Genomic DNA, 16,913 nt, shown 5'->3' with positions numbered 1-16,913 from the left:
TGAATTTCATGATAATATTCAGAACAAAGCAAGATTTATATTCTTAAGCCTGTTGGAACATTTAATAAAGAATTTGTTATAAATGAATTCGCAAGCAGATAAAGATTGAAATCCAATTGAACAAAAAACCAATTTGCTATACAATCTGATATAAAAAATAATGCAGGATGTGGCTTTTATAGGTGTGATGTCGTATGACTATGATTTTCTTCATGTCACGAATTCTTTTTTAGTCTCTGAATTCGAACTCGTAAATTCTGGCAAATTTTACATTCACTGTTTTCGAACAAGAGTATACTTGTATAGGAAATATGGTGATTTTTAAATTTCCTATATGATGCATATGTAAATCATATAATCGATAGTGTACGATTGACGAAATAAAAATTTGTAAAGAAAAAGTGTTCGTATTGAATGCATTGAAATTTATCCACCGTCAAATATTAATTCATAATATAGGATCATCTGTAAAAATTTTATAGAAGATATCTGAAATTCATAAAAAAAATTTACAAAAATGGGTAATGAAGAAAGTTTAGTTAAACTGGACCCGAACAAGAAACTATTGGATCTATCTAGGAAAGGGATCACCAGTATTGACAATGACATCGAAGATCTTAAAACAATCTATCATTTATTGTTAAATGGAAATCATATTCGAGATTTACCAGAAGATTTGCCAGAACTGAAGACAATACAACTACGAGATAACGATTACAGTTCCATTCCTGATAGAATTGCCCAAAAAATCAAAAATTTTCCAAATTTAGTTATTATTGATTTTTCATATAATTCAATTACGAAGATACCGAAGCCGATTTGTGAATCAACATCACTTGCTTCCATGTGTTTTTTCAATAATTCTATTGCAATTGTCCCGAAATTAAATGATATTCTTGTACAAGTCGATTTAGGTCAAAACAAGCTTAAAAAATTTCCATTCATGCCTAAGAACCTTACAAAAATAGCACTGGACTACAACCAAATCGAAATACTCAACGACAAACACGAAGAAATTCGAAAAATTGTTTTACAAAGAAATTTATTGAAAGAAATCGGTCCACAGACATATTTCCCTAATCTACTACAGATAGACTTAAGCTTCAACAATCTGAAGGCATTTCCACCTAATTTCGATCAAATGGTGCCGAAATTAAAAGGAATTTTCGTATCTCATAATCAATTACAAGTATATCCGAAATTACCTTTAACAATACAAGAAGTAGACTTATCCTTTAATCTTATAGATAAAGTACCTGATAATTTCGGCTCATTTACATGTCTTTGTCGATGTAATCTTTCAAATAATAAAATTGTCAAAATTTCTCAAGTTTCTTCAACTCTACAGTCATTAAACTTAAACAACAATGAAGTAAAAGACTTCCAGTTGAATCATCTTCCTGATTTGGCCCATTTATACTTGATGGGAAATAAATTATCGAAATTACCTCCTGTTAAAGGAATAATGTTCAATAATATGTATCTTAGGTATAATAGGATATCAACACTTAACTGTAATTACTTAGTTGAGACAACTCACGTTATTGATTTATCATTTAATGAAATTAAGGAAATTCCTGACGAATTCTTCCAATTAGAGAGTCTATTCGACTTGATATTGACAGGTAACAAGATTACTTCTGTCAATCCTAACATTATTAACTCAAATTTGTCAAGATTAAATTTATCAGCGAATCCACTCTCTGAATTACCAGAACTACCTGACTCTTTGGAAGAACTATATATAAATGACTGTAATTTCAAGACTCTCGATGAGAAACTCGCAGAAAATAAAAATTTAATAACTCTTCACGCGAATGGAAACAAATTAACGACAATTCCATATATTCCTTCGCTTCAGAATATAGAACTTGCATCAAATGGACTAACAGAGTGTCCAAAACTGCCAAATGGAATGATTTCCATAAATCTTGCATTCAATTCCATAGAAAACCTTCCAGAACTAAACTCCAAAGATACCTTAGAGTTCCTAGATGTATCATATAACCCTTTGAAGTCGATTCCAAGCTTAAAATCTTATATTCAACTGAAATATCTTATTTTGACAGGTACATTGTTGAATATGACCGTCAGTTTTGATCATATGCCCATTTACATTGACTCTACTTCTGCACAAATAAGTTTTCCGCCAAAAACAATTTATCCATATTATAATTTCAACTCAACAACGGAAGAAGGTAGCAGATATAGGTCAATCAATAACTTTGTGGTATATACAACTAAGCCAAGTGAGTATTTCAACCACGGAGATTTTATTATCAGCCAAATTCCTCCGAAAGTCTCTTCTCCTGTTTTCGGAATAATCGACAGGACAAGTAACATCAGGGAAGCCAAGATTTTTGCTGATAAAATGCTTGAATCTCTGAAAAAATCTGGATATACCAAAAAAGGGTTCAAAAAAGCTTTTCAGAAGTCAATGAAGCAGTTGAACATCAAAGGATATAATTCCTATTACTCCTGTTCATTTGCTGCGATTCAAAACAACAAAATTATTTGCGGATTAATGGGAGGAGCCTCTGCCTTTATTTCCACGAAGACAGAGCTCTTCCACCTTGGTGGGTACAAGCCATTCACTATGTTTGCCACGAAACATAGCATTTACGGCCATCTTTATGACGAACCAAACAAATCTGAGTTTTATGTCCACAAAACAACTCAGAAACAGGAAATATTGGCGTACAAAGTCGATGACAGCTTGAGATTCCTTATTTTGATTTCTCGTGCTGTTGTTGACACTTTGTCTTTTGATGAAATCAAGAAATGCGTTTTATCTTCATCAAATGCACAAATGGCTGCGTCAAACATCATGACAATGGCCACGTCTGCAATGTGTAATGATAATATTTCTGTATTGGCTGTTTATTTACCGCCTCTTGTTATTTAAAATATTATTTTTAATTGTTTGTTTTATAAATATGAATAATATGTTAAACAAACACGTAATGATTCTTTTTTTCTAATTGAGCTGCATAAAATTTTAAGATTTGCAATGCAAAATTATCACTTTATACAATTAAATCAAATTTAGGCAAACTTAATGCTTTCTTCTGAATGTATATATCGTATGACTTTAAAATGTTATAATACAACGGAATATTAAAATAAAATTTACAAAATGCAAATAGACATTCAAAAAATAATTAAGGCATCAATATCTGATGACAAAGATTCGGTAAAACTTCTTGTTCAAAATGTGCAGACGGAAATACAACTGAAAGTTTAATTGACAGGCGTGAAGAGACATGGTATATTTGTGTTCCCTATTCATCAAGATATATTTTTTAAATTCTGAATCTGCAGAAAGACAGATAATGATACATATATGATAGTGTAATGTTTATTCAGAAAAATATCAATTCTATTATAAAGAAAAAGTATTTTTACTTGTTAAGTAGAAAGTAGTTAGTGATTCCTTAAAGAAGGATAATTAATTGTTCCAACAAATGAGGCTTTATAAGCATTGTTAAGGAAATTTTTGAAGTTTTCGTGATCATATTTCAGTGTTTGAATAATTAATTTAGTAGAACATTTTCCTGTTGTATAATGAACCATTGATGAATCTAATGGTTCATTCAGTTTGAAAGTATATGAATCTCCCCCCGCTATAGTTTTATGCAAAATATTTTCATTACAATAACAATTAAGGGTCCACTGTAAAAATTGAAAGTCTCTCAAAATTGAGAGGCGATTTGCAAATAATCGTTATCGTCATTTTTCGAAAATCCACTTTTCCTAGTGTTCTGATTAATATTATGTGAATACAACAATGAAGCATATGTTTCAATAAGATGGTAATATATTCTATCACTTCAAATCTCATAAAAATTGCAAAATCAGTGAGTTTTATAAGAACATGATTTTTTCGAATTTTTTCGCTTTTGGATGCGTGTTTTGAAAAATAGATATTTTCGAATTTTAATTTTATCTTAAGTATAAGTTTTATATTAGGAATTTTTTTGACCTATTTCCAATCATTAATTCCAATGTTTTTCAAGGAATTTAATTGAGAAGAAATTAGGAATGAGTGGGGGACAAACTCGCCCATTGTCACTTTTTCATTAACCTTAAACTTGTAATTTTCATTATTTTTAATTAACCTTACTTCTTTCCCAATTCCTGATTTATTTTATTCACTTACTATTAAAAGTCACATTTTAATAAAATATAATAATTTATTTATAGCATTTTTTACTATACTGTAATAAAAAATTAATTATAATAAATTAAATGTTTATTAAATCAAATGTTTTCTTTGCAATAATATTTTTAATGTTGAGTAAACAATGTTGGGATCAAGTGTATCATTTTTCAGACCTTTCTGAATAGCTTCAAGCATACTGATGCATTCGACTTTTTTAAATTGTGTCATTTCTTCGAAATCTCTTGTGACTTTTTTGATAACTTTAACACTTCTCTCTGAATCCAGACCTTTAATTTGCAACTTAATCAGGAATGAAGGAACAACACTGGAATATAACTCGATGACAAGTTCATCGAGTCGAAGATTTGGTTGTACACCACTTGTATGTGCCGGATACCATTGTGTCAAATTTTTTCTGAAATTAACTTTAAAAGTACTAAGTAAGATCATGAGATATAGCAATATATGTTTAAACTAACTTATATTTTGGTTGTACACCACTTGTATGTGCCGGATACCATTGTGTCAAATTTTTTCTGAAATTAACTTTAAAAGTACTAAGTAAGATCATGAGATATAGCAATATATGTTTAAACTAACTTATATTTTGGTTGTACACCACTTGTATGTGCCGGATACCATTGTGTCAAATTTTTTCTGAAATTAACTTTAAAAGTACTAAGTAAGATCATGAGATATAGCAATATATGTTTAAACTAACTTATATTTTGGTTGTACACCACTTGTATGTGCCGGATACCATTGTGTCAAATTTTTTCTGAAATTAACTTTAAAAGTACTAAGTAAGATCATGAGATATAGCAATATATGTTTAAACTAACTTATATTTTGGTTGTACACCACTTGTATGTGCCGGATACCATTGTGTCAAATTTTTTCTGAAATTAACTTTAAAAGTACTAAGTAAGATCATTTATTTTTGCATAATATAATGCCAATATGGTTTCTTTTGATTTTATTTCATTTATAAGCAAATCAGATTTACCCAAAAACTCCACTCCATAAGCGTTCATTTGCTAAATTAAAAAGTGACAATGGGCTAGTCTGTCCCTTTCTCAATTAGGAATTTCGCTTTAATGCCATTACAAACTAATATTATGATGCATAATATATATATTTATTGAGGCTAATGCCGGGATATCTTGCATTTAAAAAAAATTCAAAGAATTGACAATTGGATAGCACAAATTTAATTCCCTGGACAAAGTATTATTGTTTATATATTCAAACCATTATCCTTAGTTTAGATATGTTGGCCAAAAATTTTCGTGTTATTTTTTGTGTTTAAGCATAAATTATGTATTTACTTATGAAAAATAAGCATTTTATTCATTATCATAAAGATATACCATAACAATTGATAAAATTTTTTTAAAAAAAATTATGTATTTTAGTGGGTATTATTCTGGATAATGCCAATTTTTACAAGATTTAATATTGACCATATCAATAGCCGATTCAATGTAAAAATTTAGATATTATTTTTTCATTAATCAAACTTTCATAAATTTTAGTATAATGAACGATTTTGTTTCGTGTATGATACAGAAATGAAAAGCTTAATTAATACCATTTTGCATTTTTTAAAGGATGTTAGAGTACATCTACATTAAAAAATCAGATTTGAACTGCGATACTGCATCAAATTGATGCATATCTGATAGGGATCTCAAAAGAGTAAAGTTAATTTTTTTGTGTTTTTTTAAGTTTTGGGCCTTAGTAAAACACCATCTCGAGCAATATTTTTGGGACGACGATAGACCTTATTTGGCCTTACAGTGGACCCTTAATAAATTTTGGTCGTGGGGAAAATATAAAGAGTGCATTATTTCTTAAGAAAGAACAATTTGAGAATGTAGTTGTACCAGTAGTTCGAATTAATGAGTTATAGGATCCACTATATGAATTGTTTAAATAATTACATTTTGTAATATTAAAAGAAGCAGCATTGAACATTCCACCATTGTTACGATCTGATAAGGTGGTGGAGGTATTAGCTATTGTGGTGAAATTCATGATCCCTGTTCCATCTCGTGCATTGAATACATATCCAGCATGACGCAGAGTTATGTGATAAGATGAATTCATGTTACTTACTATTTGTTCTCCATGGTCATGTGTAAAAGAACTATGACCTCCATTGCATTCTGAAAGTGAGCATTCAAATGCATAACTTTTGTTGGGACCAACCAGAGATGATGAAATGGAATATCCAGTGATAGAATTACCATATGAACGCGATATACAAATACGAACTATGATACATTCAGATTCTCGGATTGAGAACGATCCAACACCTGTATTTGATGTGTTATTGAAAAATGTGCATGTTTTGAGCAATACTTTGCTGTTAGAAATAAAAATTGGTGTTCGATGAAAGAAAGAAAATATTGCACGATGGATGTAATAGTTACCATTTTCTAATATGGTTTCGTTGCGAGTTTTATTAACATACTCAGCTGTGCCGTAATAATCTGAAAAGCTTTGTTGAAGTTCCATAAAGAATAGCGGAATAATTAATTTTGTTCAATTTCCTCTTCCGAGTGTTGGTTCTTATGAACAATGTTGAAATCATCATTAAATATAAATTATAGATGGTAGAAACAAAAAAACATCATTACTTTTATTTAAGATTTTACAACTATTGAATTTTTAAAGTTATTCTCAAAATTGAATTCTGCAGTTATGGACACAACACAATATAAACGCACGTTTTATATTGTTCTAGACGGAACTTATATTTTTTCGATTATGTCTTCAAGAATTGAATGAGGATATTTTATCCATAATGAGTATAACTAAAGAAAATCTCATTATATTATATTAAAAAAAAAGGATATTATGAAAACGTATATTTTATTGTATTGAAAAATCTATGTTTCAATTTAAAATTTTAAAACAAAGTATTTCAGAAGGCAATATAATGGTAGTTTTCATGTAATCGATTTCAATAACTATTCAAAAATCGAGATTCAAAAAGTATAGATTTTTCAATACTCGATATTAAGGTTCCGTTAAAATCTATCTAACCATTGAAAGCTGTGACAAACTTTCATATTTAAAATTTGTAAGCGCAATTTTTTAAATAGCTTTTTTTTAATATATTTTAAAAATCGAGTACTAAAAACTTGGTTACTAACATATATGTTAAAATTATGGAATGTTTTGAGTATAACTCACAGAATTGTCTCAAATTTTAAAATATTTTCAATTCAATTTTGAGATAATGATTTTAAAAAGATTCATTATTTTATGCATAATTTACAAATCTCATAAAATTTTGGAAAAAATTGTGAATTGTAAACTATTCATAAAATTAGATCCATTTTTGAGCATATCGCACAACATTGAATTTAAAATAGTTTCAGCATTTACCCAAAAAATTGAGGCTTCTAATGCTGCTAAAATCAGAAATTTGTGATAATTTATAATATATTTACAACTCTATATATATATTTTTAAACAAAAGCGTGTTTTATAAGTCAACAAATACAAATAGATTTTTAAAAATTAGAATTTCCTTGATCCGTTTTCTTCTTTGTCGGCGAGTTTCTCAAGAAGTTGATCAATTCTGTTGATCTTTGCTGCCTGATCGAGAGGAGCTTCAGGAATCTTCGCTTTGACTGGCTCTCCAATCAAATAAATAGATTGGAAAACAATGAAAACAGAAACAATGACAGAATTCATTACATCAACGAAAAACGATGTCTGAAAGGTAATACTCATATTCCTAAGTATATTAGCAAAGTATATGCACAAACCAATTGTCCACATCCATCCAAAATGAACAGCCAATAAAAATTGACTCAAAATTGCGGTTCCGATGTAAAACAGGTAAATTGAAGCTGCAACAAGGCCGACAACAAGTAATATCGAAATGTAGAAGAAATTTGAGTTGAAATAGGTCATAATTGTAGAAAATGAGCACAATCCGATTAAAACAAATAATGAAGAGAAAATCGTAGGGATATTAGACGAGAGAATTCGTACTTGTAAAAAGGATACAGATATGAAGCCAAACCAGAAAGTCATAGTAATAATTGACCGAATTAAAGTATCGAAGCTGAAAAATGGTAAATTAAACAAGGAATATAAGAATATGAGGAAATATTGTGAAAGAAATGGTCTGATGCTTGAAGATTTGTATGAAAGGAAAAGACATGCAGCTGTAACTAAAAAAGTTGCAATTTTGATAAGAGCTGATGCGTATTTAACTATAGGAATGTGAACACGAACTACTGCTTGTGTAATTTTCTTCGAAGTGTTAAAATCAATACGAATATTTGGGTGAATGTCACTAAACTTGTAGAGAGTACCGAAAGTATATTTTGTTCCATTTATTTTATATAAAAATACCCCATTTGATGAAATATTAAGTCTTTTTGAGATTGGTGGAGAAATAATTACTAAATATGGCTGTGAAATTGATGAAAAGTCGTTCAATTCGATGTAATATTTTGTGCCTTCATTGTGAATTGGTAGAGAAATGGTTGATGAAATAAATAACGCTGTAAATGAAACAAAACAAGAAATTCCGATACTAAAAATAACTAAAAGCTTTTTTAGGTATCTTGGCTCCCATGAAGCCGTGAAAAATGGACTGCTTTCTACTTCGTTCCAAATGAAATTCTTGAAAAAGTTCATTTCTAAAAAGTGTCATGTATCTTTTCCACCGTGTTTCCTCGTGAAATCTAAGCGTTAGAATAGTCATATTATGTATATTATATATTTCTATCAAATGGTCTTCAGAATGAGCGATTTTGAATAGTCGGATACTTCGAAATCGAAATTTGAGAGATTAATAGGTATATTTGATTTTTAAACACTATAGATAAGCTACTTGTGCTAATAATTTTGTTGGATTGAAAGAATTTTATAATTGGATCCATTGCCGAAGATTATGCATAGTATCAACTGGAATGATTTTGTTTATGTATTTAGAACTTGATTTTTCTGGTTAATGCTTCGAATTGATGAAATTGTAATTCAAAATCCTGTCCTTGTGGGAACTTATTCATTTTCATGTCATGTGCGATTTTATATAGTTATATATCATTCATATCAAAATCAAAACAAAAAATTCCTGTAAAAGATTTCAAAAAATCTAATTTATACGCTAACATATGTGTTTAATCAAACAATTCTTTGGACTTTCCTGTAAAGATGATAATTCGTCTGATGAACACTGACATCAACAACTTTCATTCCACCCTAATCGTTTTGTCGTATCAAATTTGAATTATTCACAAATTTAGTACTTAAATGATAAAAGACAAGGAATATTGAGTATTATATTTACTACAAACTATCAAATTCTTTCTGAGTTAACAACTCAAGATGTCAAATTGTCAGAACAAATATACTAACCATATAACTTGACTAGACTACTTAGATAGTTTGTGAACAACCAATATTCTCTGAAAAATGTTATGAAAATTAATTTCAAATATTTTTGTTTAGATTAGTTAGTAAATTTAATAAACATTTAAACAGGGATAGAAACAAATTTATTGGAAATTAACATACAATGTAATATTATTACTATGGAAATTAATGTAATTTTCTATGCTGCCAGAATCCGGAAGACATTCCGAATTCCATGATGGCGAGTAAGAAATCTTAAAGTTTCTATTTGGGTCATTTCTTCTCTTTACATACTCGGTATTCTCTACAAAATCGTACAATTCTGAGAGATCAGTAGAATTTGAGAAGGAATTCTGTACTAATGGAAGGTTGTTGATTTGGATATTGAACATAAAGGTAATGTTAACATATTCATCAGATTGGTCGTAATTGCAAAACTGGGTATTAAACTTTATAGAATGCCCCATCTTCTTGCTTTCTATAAGGTTAATATGATGCTCTGATGACTCTCTCAAATCAACTTTGGAGTTGTTGAGAATCTGTTTGGAACCAAAGAAGTTTGAGTTGTGTTTCTGTCTGGATAGTGACATAAGACTGTTATTAGAGTCATTCTGAAAATGGTCGAATATGACGTTCGAATGGTTGGTCTGCATTATAAAAAAATGATTAAATTTTTGTTGACGATAAAATTTTATGTCCTCTGAAAAATTCAATGTTCAATTTAAAAAATTCAATATGATATACAAAAATCCATTATCAATTTTTTATGGATAAAACTTTAGAGTTATGGTATTCGAAATCCTTTTCTGTTTTACTTTGCGTTATGCATGAAAAATTCGATTTTTTGGAAATTCATTCAAACCGCCAAGAAAAATAAAATCGCATTGAAAGTCAAACTCATCGGTCGGTTAGATTTTATTCACCAAACTTTATAATAATATTGGTCATTAGTGTAGAAGCATTTTTTATTTTACATAAAATTGATAAGGCATTGCAAATTAACAAATTAATTTATCATCAATTTGCAGTGGTTAAACCTATGATGAAAGGTTTTCGATGGCAATAGGCGTCAACCTTCGAAAAAATTCATCTCAAAAAATAATTTCACAAATTTGCGATCAAAAAATACCATTTTTGACCGTTAACCCATGATAATTTAATGGATTATTGTATTATGCGTATTTACCGACTATTATCACAATGTTTTTTTAAACGAATGTCTTAGAAAAATATTCTGATTTTTTTTGTCTTTCATAACTTTCCTACGTTCATCACACATTCATCTTTCCGATACTGTTCTTATAATAGAATGATTACATTTTTTAGAAAATATAATTTTAATAAAAAGCTCCTGTTTCTTCTCAATCAAAAAGTTGGTCACTCACTGAGAAACGCAAAATGCCAATATTGTATCTGCACTGCCAACGATAAACCATAATCTTATTTAATTAATAATTATGCCTCAAATAATTTTAAAATTAATTTCACAGAAACACAAAATATGGAAAATATGATTTTAAAATAAGTTGTTTCTCATTAGGAATTGTTCGATTATTTGTGAATAACTGAGATTAAATGATTTTATTTTTGATTTTCCAGTAATTTCCATTTACAATGGTTCTTTATTGCAAATTTATTAATACTCATTTAATAGCATGTATGTGTATATATATAATCTAGTTTATATAATGGAATAAGCTAAGAAATATTACTCATTTATTATGAACAGTATTTGAGAAGATAGATTTGCATATTGAAATTCACTTACGAATTAAAACTATTTTATTATACTAACAAAGTGTGAATTATGTTTGTTCCGAAAATTCATATAAAAATTTGAAGTACTTACTTGACAAATAAAGTATATAAACACAAGAATATCAGATATAGAACTTTTAAGTATTTTAAACATGTCAAAAACATCTTAAATATGAAAAAAGGTATAATCAATACTTGAATTATGTTGTTTTCATGGAACAATTGATTGTTTAAAGTTTTTAAGGACGATATTTAACTCATAAATAGCTGAACTGTATCCACGACTTAAATTTTTCTGAAAAATCCATAGATCATGAGTGAAGCTTTGAAACATCAAAAATCAAAAGAAGCATGCATGATATATACTACTATTTCACACAACACAGATTTTGATACCTTCTTGATGAATGAACACAGTATCAAAATCAATTTGCAACTTTGTGGGATTCATAAAAATTCCTTTTGAGATTATTTCGATCAAACAAATGATATCAACAAATACTTTATTTCATCGACGAATCTGATATATTATCCTTTTGCGAAATCTTCATTTTGTATGGTGCAAGCATCAATGAAAGAGCTAATAATATTAAAACTTCTCTTCATTTTGCAGTATATTTTAATTATAATGAAATGACCGAAGTTCTTCATCCACATTGTGCAAATATAAATAAAAAAAAAAAGAATATGGACAAACCGCTTTTTATATTGCAACAATTAGTAATAGTAAGGAAACTGTCGAACTTCTTATTTCACAGGGTGCCAAAAAATAGTATACCACCTATTGAAACATACCTATCCATTCGTCCCATCTCCACGTAAAAATGTGGCACTGAAATTGCAAAATAATGGGACAGTAACATTTTAGACTTCATGAAACAATGATTAAAACAATGATTCGTTGAATAAATTTTCAATCTTTATCTGGTCAGGTTATAGTGCAAATACCAAAAATAAGGTTATACAAAATTCTATTGCTGATAAAATAGAATTATGACTACAATCAAAGAGGATTGTATCAATTGGTGGACATTTTCAAACTTCAATATGGGGAAGCTTCCAATTCCGTTACTACCTTTTAAATTCATCACGTTATTCATTTGATGTTATAATCTACCTCATTCTGTCATAATTTTAGAAATTGTACGAATAAAAGCAGTTTTATTTCAATTTTTGAAACATTGTTAACCGATAAAAAATATTACATGTTGCTATCATTATTTTTGATTGCTCCTATATATTCATTAAGTAAGAGTACTAACCTTCAATTTTCAAAGAAAAGATAAATTCTCAGACATATGATTATTTTTGATTCAAATGCTGTTCGGCATTAAAAGCAAAAATAATCATATATCTGAGAATTACACTTTTCCGACATTTTTGGGTCGCTTCGCGCCCCTGACAAAACGTCGGAAAAGTGTAAATTTTATGAAATTATTCTAAACAATAGTTCAGAAGTCAAAGTATAAAACTGTGTTTGCTTCAGTAACAGAAGAATGGTCTTTAATCATTCAAATAATGGCAAAGCTGACAAACTTTATTGAAATTCAGAATATTTTGAAAGAATCTGACATCAAAGAAAATTTGTATCAAATTATGTTCTGTTTGCTAGCACTTGCAGAGGCTCGCAGTAGGCGTCATTCATATCCATACCCAAAGCCACTTCCATATAAGCAATACAAACCCCATGCTAAACCACGTTGCCATATAAAACCAGCAAGCAACTTTCCTTTTTACAGATTTAATTTTACACGTAATCCTGATATTTTTTAGTACAAAAGCCAGCCATTTATTTGTATCCAACAAAGGAGATGAATCTTTCAGTCGGTGTCCACATTGAACAGCAAAACTTTACAACAGTTGTTCCAGAATTTACAGCAGGCACATACTGGAACGTCACAGCTAAACCAAATGGTGATATCATCTATAACAACAAAGTTATTCCATATTTGTACTGGGAAGGTCTAGTTTCCATTAACATGAAAATGAATACTGGATTCTATGTCAAGAAAGGTGAAGGCCGTGCATTTCTAGAGAAGATGCTCACTCATTTCAAGCTCAACGACCGCGAGAAGTTCGACTTCATCACCTATTGGCTTCCTACATTCAATAAACTCGGCGACGTCTTCTGCTCATTCCAGTTGGCGAACTACTGCCACCATGTTCCTCTCACGCTCAGTACAAAGCCAGACTCAGTCATCCGTGTTTTCATTGCAATTCGCAAAGCACATAAATCAGACTTAAACAAACCAGTTCAAGCACTTCCTAACGTTACACGCACAGGTTTCACAGTTGTTGAATGGGGTGGCTCAGTTATTCGTTCAAGATATCAAAGATTACATCGTGCTCAATAATTAACTTCGGTAAAATCCTTCTTTTTTTTCTAAAAAAAATTTCGGAAAAAATTTTTTGTATGAAATTTTTTTTCTCCGATAATTTCTTGGAGAGTGAACAAGTTAATATCCAATATTCATTATTAAATTAATTAAATTCAATTCGATCATCGATTTCAAAAAAAGAAATTCTAGACTAATACTAGAATGTATCCTTAATTGTCTTCATATTTCAACCGAAAATTTGATTTAACCTTAAGGGTGCCCTATAACGATAATGTAAACATCACAAAATTAACCTTATTAGAACTCGAATGAATGGATTATCCAGATTCTAGTTCTCAATATAATAGCCTTAAAAGTGCTTTTCTGAGGGTGGTCTATCGTCTATAGGGCACCCTTAACATAAATTTTTTCAAAATCCGGTGAAGAGAAAAAAAAGAAGTTTAGATCAAAATTTTCTGTCATTAATTAATATGGCAACTATCCAAGATAAGGTAAATAGTATTGCCGAAATGTTCCCTAAACACAGAAGAGATACCATCGAAGGTATCCTTATGGAAATGAACGGCGATGAAGAAAACACAATTTCGATTTTACTCGATACACCAGAAAACGCACCACCACCACCAAAGAGCAAATCATCACAACCATCATACCCAGGCGCTGGAGCACCATCAGCTGCCCCAGGAGGCTATCCAGGAGCTTATGCAGCTCCTCCACCAGGCCCAGGTGGTTATCCAGGTGCATATGCCTCTCCAATGGGTTATCCACCAGCCGGAGCTCCAGCACCAGGAGGTTATCCAGGTGCTTACGCTGCTTATTCAGCTCCTCCTCCAGGTCCAGGTGGTTATCCAGGCGCATATGCTGCTCCTGCTGCATACCCATCACCGTCTAATGCACCAAAGCCAGCTCCAAAGCCAAAACCAAAACCAGCTCAATTACCAAAATTCGATCACATTTTCGCCGACGATTTCTTACGCTGGCCAGATAACGCTGAGGTCGTACGTGTTTCCAGAGATGGAACAGTTATGCCAATGGGTCCCCAAGGCGTTCCAAATCAAGCTACAGCCCCATCTTATCCAGGAGCTAATCCAACATATCCAGGCCAGCCACCATCATACCCAGGTGCAGCCCCATCCTATCCAGGTGCCGCTCCTTCTTATCCTGGCGCTGCTCCATCATATCCAGGCGCAGCTCCTTCTTATCAGCCAACCTACAATGCTTACGGCAATCCTACATATCCAGGCTCTAACCAGTCTTATCCAGCTTGTAATCCAATGGATGATCAAGCTCCAATGCCAACAATCGGCGTTGATTCAAACTTGATCCCAGGAGTTGATGCAGACTCAAATAAGACTGCTGGATGGTGGAGCAACTTCAAGGCAAGATTCTCCAAGAAACAAAATTCAAATCAATATCAAAACCTCTCATAATTTCTTACTTAAAAACTTCGTTTTCATTCATTATTCATTTAATTACTTAACTCTTTCTTATTATTATATTGAGATTTTTGATTTCATCTTTTATTAACTCAATTTCCATGGTTTAAAGAATCAAAACTTTATCAGTGTAGTACAAATAAGGGTGATTCATTGTTCAAATGGATCAGAAATTTCTCAAAGTTTAAAATATGAGAATTTGAAGGAATTTACATGTTATCTTGGTATAAATGAAGATAATAATTAGTTTACTGCATGTGATTTATTCCAAATTTTTTTTGAAATCGAAAAAATGAATGTGATAATCCAGTTTTTTGATTCCAATTTTAGAATTTCGAATTTTTTTTTGGAAAAATTTATATTAAATTTCAATTTTTATTAATATATATTTAAATTATTAAAGAATAAAATAAGCCAAATTGTTCTATAATATGTATAAATATGGTGTCATCATTAAAATGAAAGAAAATCTTCAAATATTTTATATAATTTTTTTATTTTGCTTAATTAACTTACGAAATACCTGAGATTGAAAGTATTTCTATGAAGAATTAGTAAAAAATGATATTAAACGAGATAATATAGCTATTTTATTTATATCAAATATTTAAATTCATTTAAAGGGAGTTCTTCAGCTTTTCTGCTTCATCAGCTACAGCTTGATCAAATTTGTATTTCAAGGAATCCTGGTAAGCGTTGAGAGCTGGTTCTTTGTTTCCTTTGTTAGCGTAAGCGTTTCCTAACTTAGAATATGCCTTGGCGAGGAAGTCATTGTCAGCTTTGCTTTCTTTTCCAGCTTTGATTCCTTTCTCAAGTGTAGAAATCGCTTCATCAAATTTTTTCAACTTAATAAGTGCCGTAGCTTTGTTATTGTAATAGATGATATTTGAAGGATCAATTGTAATAGCTTTTTCGTAATGAGTTATTGCTTCATTTAATTTTCCTGTCTTGAAGTATTTATTTCCTTCTTCTTTCTCGGCTTCAGCATCCTTATTTATATCAGCCTTTGGAGATGGGTTCGAAGCACTAACAGCTTCTGAAGGAGAAACTTTAACTGGATTTAACATATGTTTCTGAATTATTGGGTCAATAAGGACCTGCAAAGTCTTTTCTAGACGTTCATCACTCAAGTACTTGACGAGATTTTGTGGGTTTGCCTTTAAATCTTCCATCATTTCTTTATATTTAGGATCGTCTAAGTATTTTTTAGTTGTTGGGTTAGAATATAATAATTCGATTTTATCTGGAGTGAAAACGTTTCCAATTTCATTGTAAAGTGAGTCATCTCCGTTAATAATTTTAATAAGTTTTTCGCATTTTTCTAATTGCTCTCTAATTTCGTTATTATTTGGATCGAGCTCCAAAGAACGCCTGTAAGCATCTGCAGCAGCTTGATAATCTTTCAAACCATGAAGAGCTGTTCCAAGACGAGAATGACCACGGGCCCAATCTGGATTTAATCTAACAACTTCACGTGCATCAGATAAAGCTTCGTTGTATTTACCCATGGCAGCGTATGAAGCTGATCTGTTTGAGTAAAGCGTATAATTTTGAGGATCTAACTCGAGAGCATTAGAGTATTGTTCAATGGCAAAAGCAAAGTTCTTTTCTTTAAATGCTTGGTTACCTTTTTGCTTAATTTCTTCGACAGACATTTTGTCACTTTTTTATTTGATGCATTTCAAATTTCATTTATAAATATATACTCTATGGATAATGTATATTCGAATTATTACAAAATTATTCGGAAATTTTTAAAGTGTTGCATCCCGTCTTATCAAATCTAAAGAAATATAACAAATTAATTAAAAGTGGAAGACACTCTTAGCTAGT

The 16,913-nt window shown here is 30.4% G+C and overlaps 7 protein-coding genes across 7 annotated transcripts, besides 2 other annotated features; 3 read left to right on the top strand and 4 right to left on the bottom strand.

The window, feature by feature from the left end:
- Positions 1–474: 474 nt before the first annotated feature.
- TVAGG3_0712640 (uncharacterized protein) lies at positions 475–2,949 on the top strand (the record flags this gene model as incomplete). Its single annotated transcript, XM_001580784.1, has 1 exon — positions 518–2,905. One exon carries the CDS (start codon positions 518–520, stop codon positions 2,903–2,905), a length of 2,388 nt encoding a protein of 795 aa, XP_001580834.1.
- Positions 2,950–4,043: 1,094 nt separating this feature from the next.
- Positions 4,044–5,240: a mobile genetic element.
- Positions 5,241–5,348: 108 nt separating this feature from the next.
- Positions 5,349–6,796, bottom strand: TVAGG3_0712620 (uncharacterized protein; the record flags this gene model as incomplete). The annotated part of the gene is made up of 1 exon (XM_001580785.2): positions 5,957–6,682. One exon carries the CDS (start codon positions 6,680–6,682, stop codon positions 5,957–5,959), a length of 726 nt encoding a protein of 241 aa, XP_001580835.1.
- Positions 6,797–7,693: 897 nt separating this feature from the next.
- TVAGG3_0712610 (uncharacterized protein) lies at positions 7,694–8,827 on the bottom strand (the record flags this gene model as incomplete). Its single annotated transcript, XM_001580786.1, has 1 exon — positions 7,694–8,827. The coding sequence occupies one exon, from the start codon at positions 8,825–8,827 to the stop codon at positions 7,694–7,696; it is 1,134 nt and encodes a 377-aa protein (XP_001580836.1).
- An 826-nt stretch (positions 8,828–9,653) lies between these two features.
- TVAGG3_0712600 (uncharacterized protein) lies at positions 9,654–10,207 on the bottom strand (the record flags this gene model as incomplete). The annotated part of the gene is made up of 1 exon (XM_001580787.2): positions 9,691–10,200. One exon carries the CDS (start codon positions 10,198–10,200, stop codon positions 9,691–9,693), a length of 510 nt encoding a protein of 169 aa, XP_001580837.1.
- A 2,909-nt stretch (positions 10,208–13,116) lies between these two features.
- TVAGG3_0712590 (uncharacterized protein) lies at positions 13,117–13,659 on the top strand (the record flags this gene model as incomplete). The annotated part of the gene is made up of 1 exon (XM_001580788.1): positions 13,117–13,659. One exon carries the CDS (start codon positions 13,117–13,119, stop codon positions 13,657–13,659), a length of 543 nt encoding a protein of 180 aa, XP_001580838.1.
- A 239-nt stretch (positions 13,660–13,898) lies between these two features.
- Positions 13,899–14,038: a mobile genetic element.
- A 44-nt stretch (positions 14,039–14,082) lies between these two features.
- TVAGG3_0712570 (UBA-like family) lies at positions 14,083–15,107 on the top strand (the record flags this gene model as incomplete). Its single annotated transcript, XM_001580789.2, has 1 exon — positions 14,115–15,074. One exon carries the CDS (start codon positions 14,115–14,117, stop codon positions 15,072–15,074), a length of 960 nt encoding a protein of 319 aa, XP_001580839.1.
- A 545-nt stretch (positions 15,108–15,652) lies between these two features.
- On the bottom strand, positions 15,653–16,844 carry TVAGG3_0712560 (positive regulation of catalytic activity protein; the record flags this gene model as incomplete). The annotated part of the gene is made up of 1 exon (XM_001580790.1): positions 15,698–16,735. The coding sequence occupies one exon, from the start codon at positions 16,733–16,735 to the stop codon at positions 15,698–15,700; it is 1,038 nt and encodes a 345-aa protein (XP_001580840.1).
- Between the last annotated feature and the right edge of the window lie 69 nt (positions 16,845–16,913).

The sequence above is a fragment of the Trichomonas vaginalis genome, chromosome III, assembly GCF_026262505.1.
Source record: "Trichomonas vaginalis G3 chromosome III, whole genome shotgun sequence".
Lineage (NCBI taxonomy): Eukaryota > Parabasalia > Trichomonadida > Trichomonadidae > Trichomonas > Trichomonas vaginalis.
The sequence above is the reverse complement of the archived record's forward strand: the minus strand, read 5'-3'. Positions and strand labels throughout refer to the sequence as shown.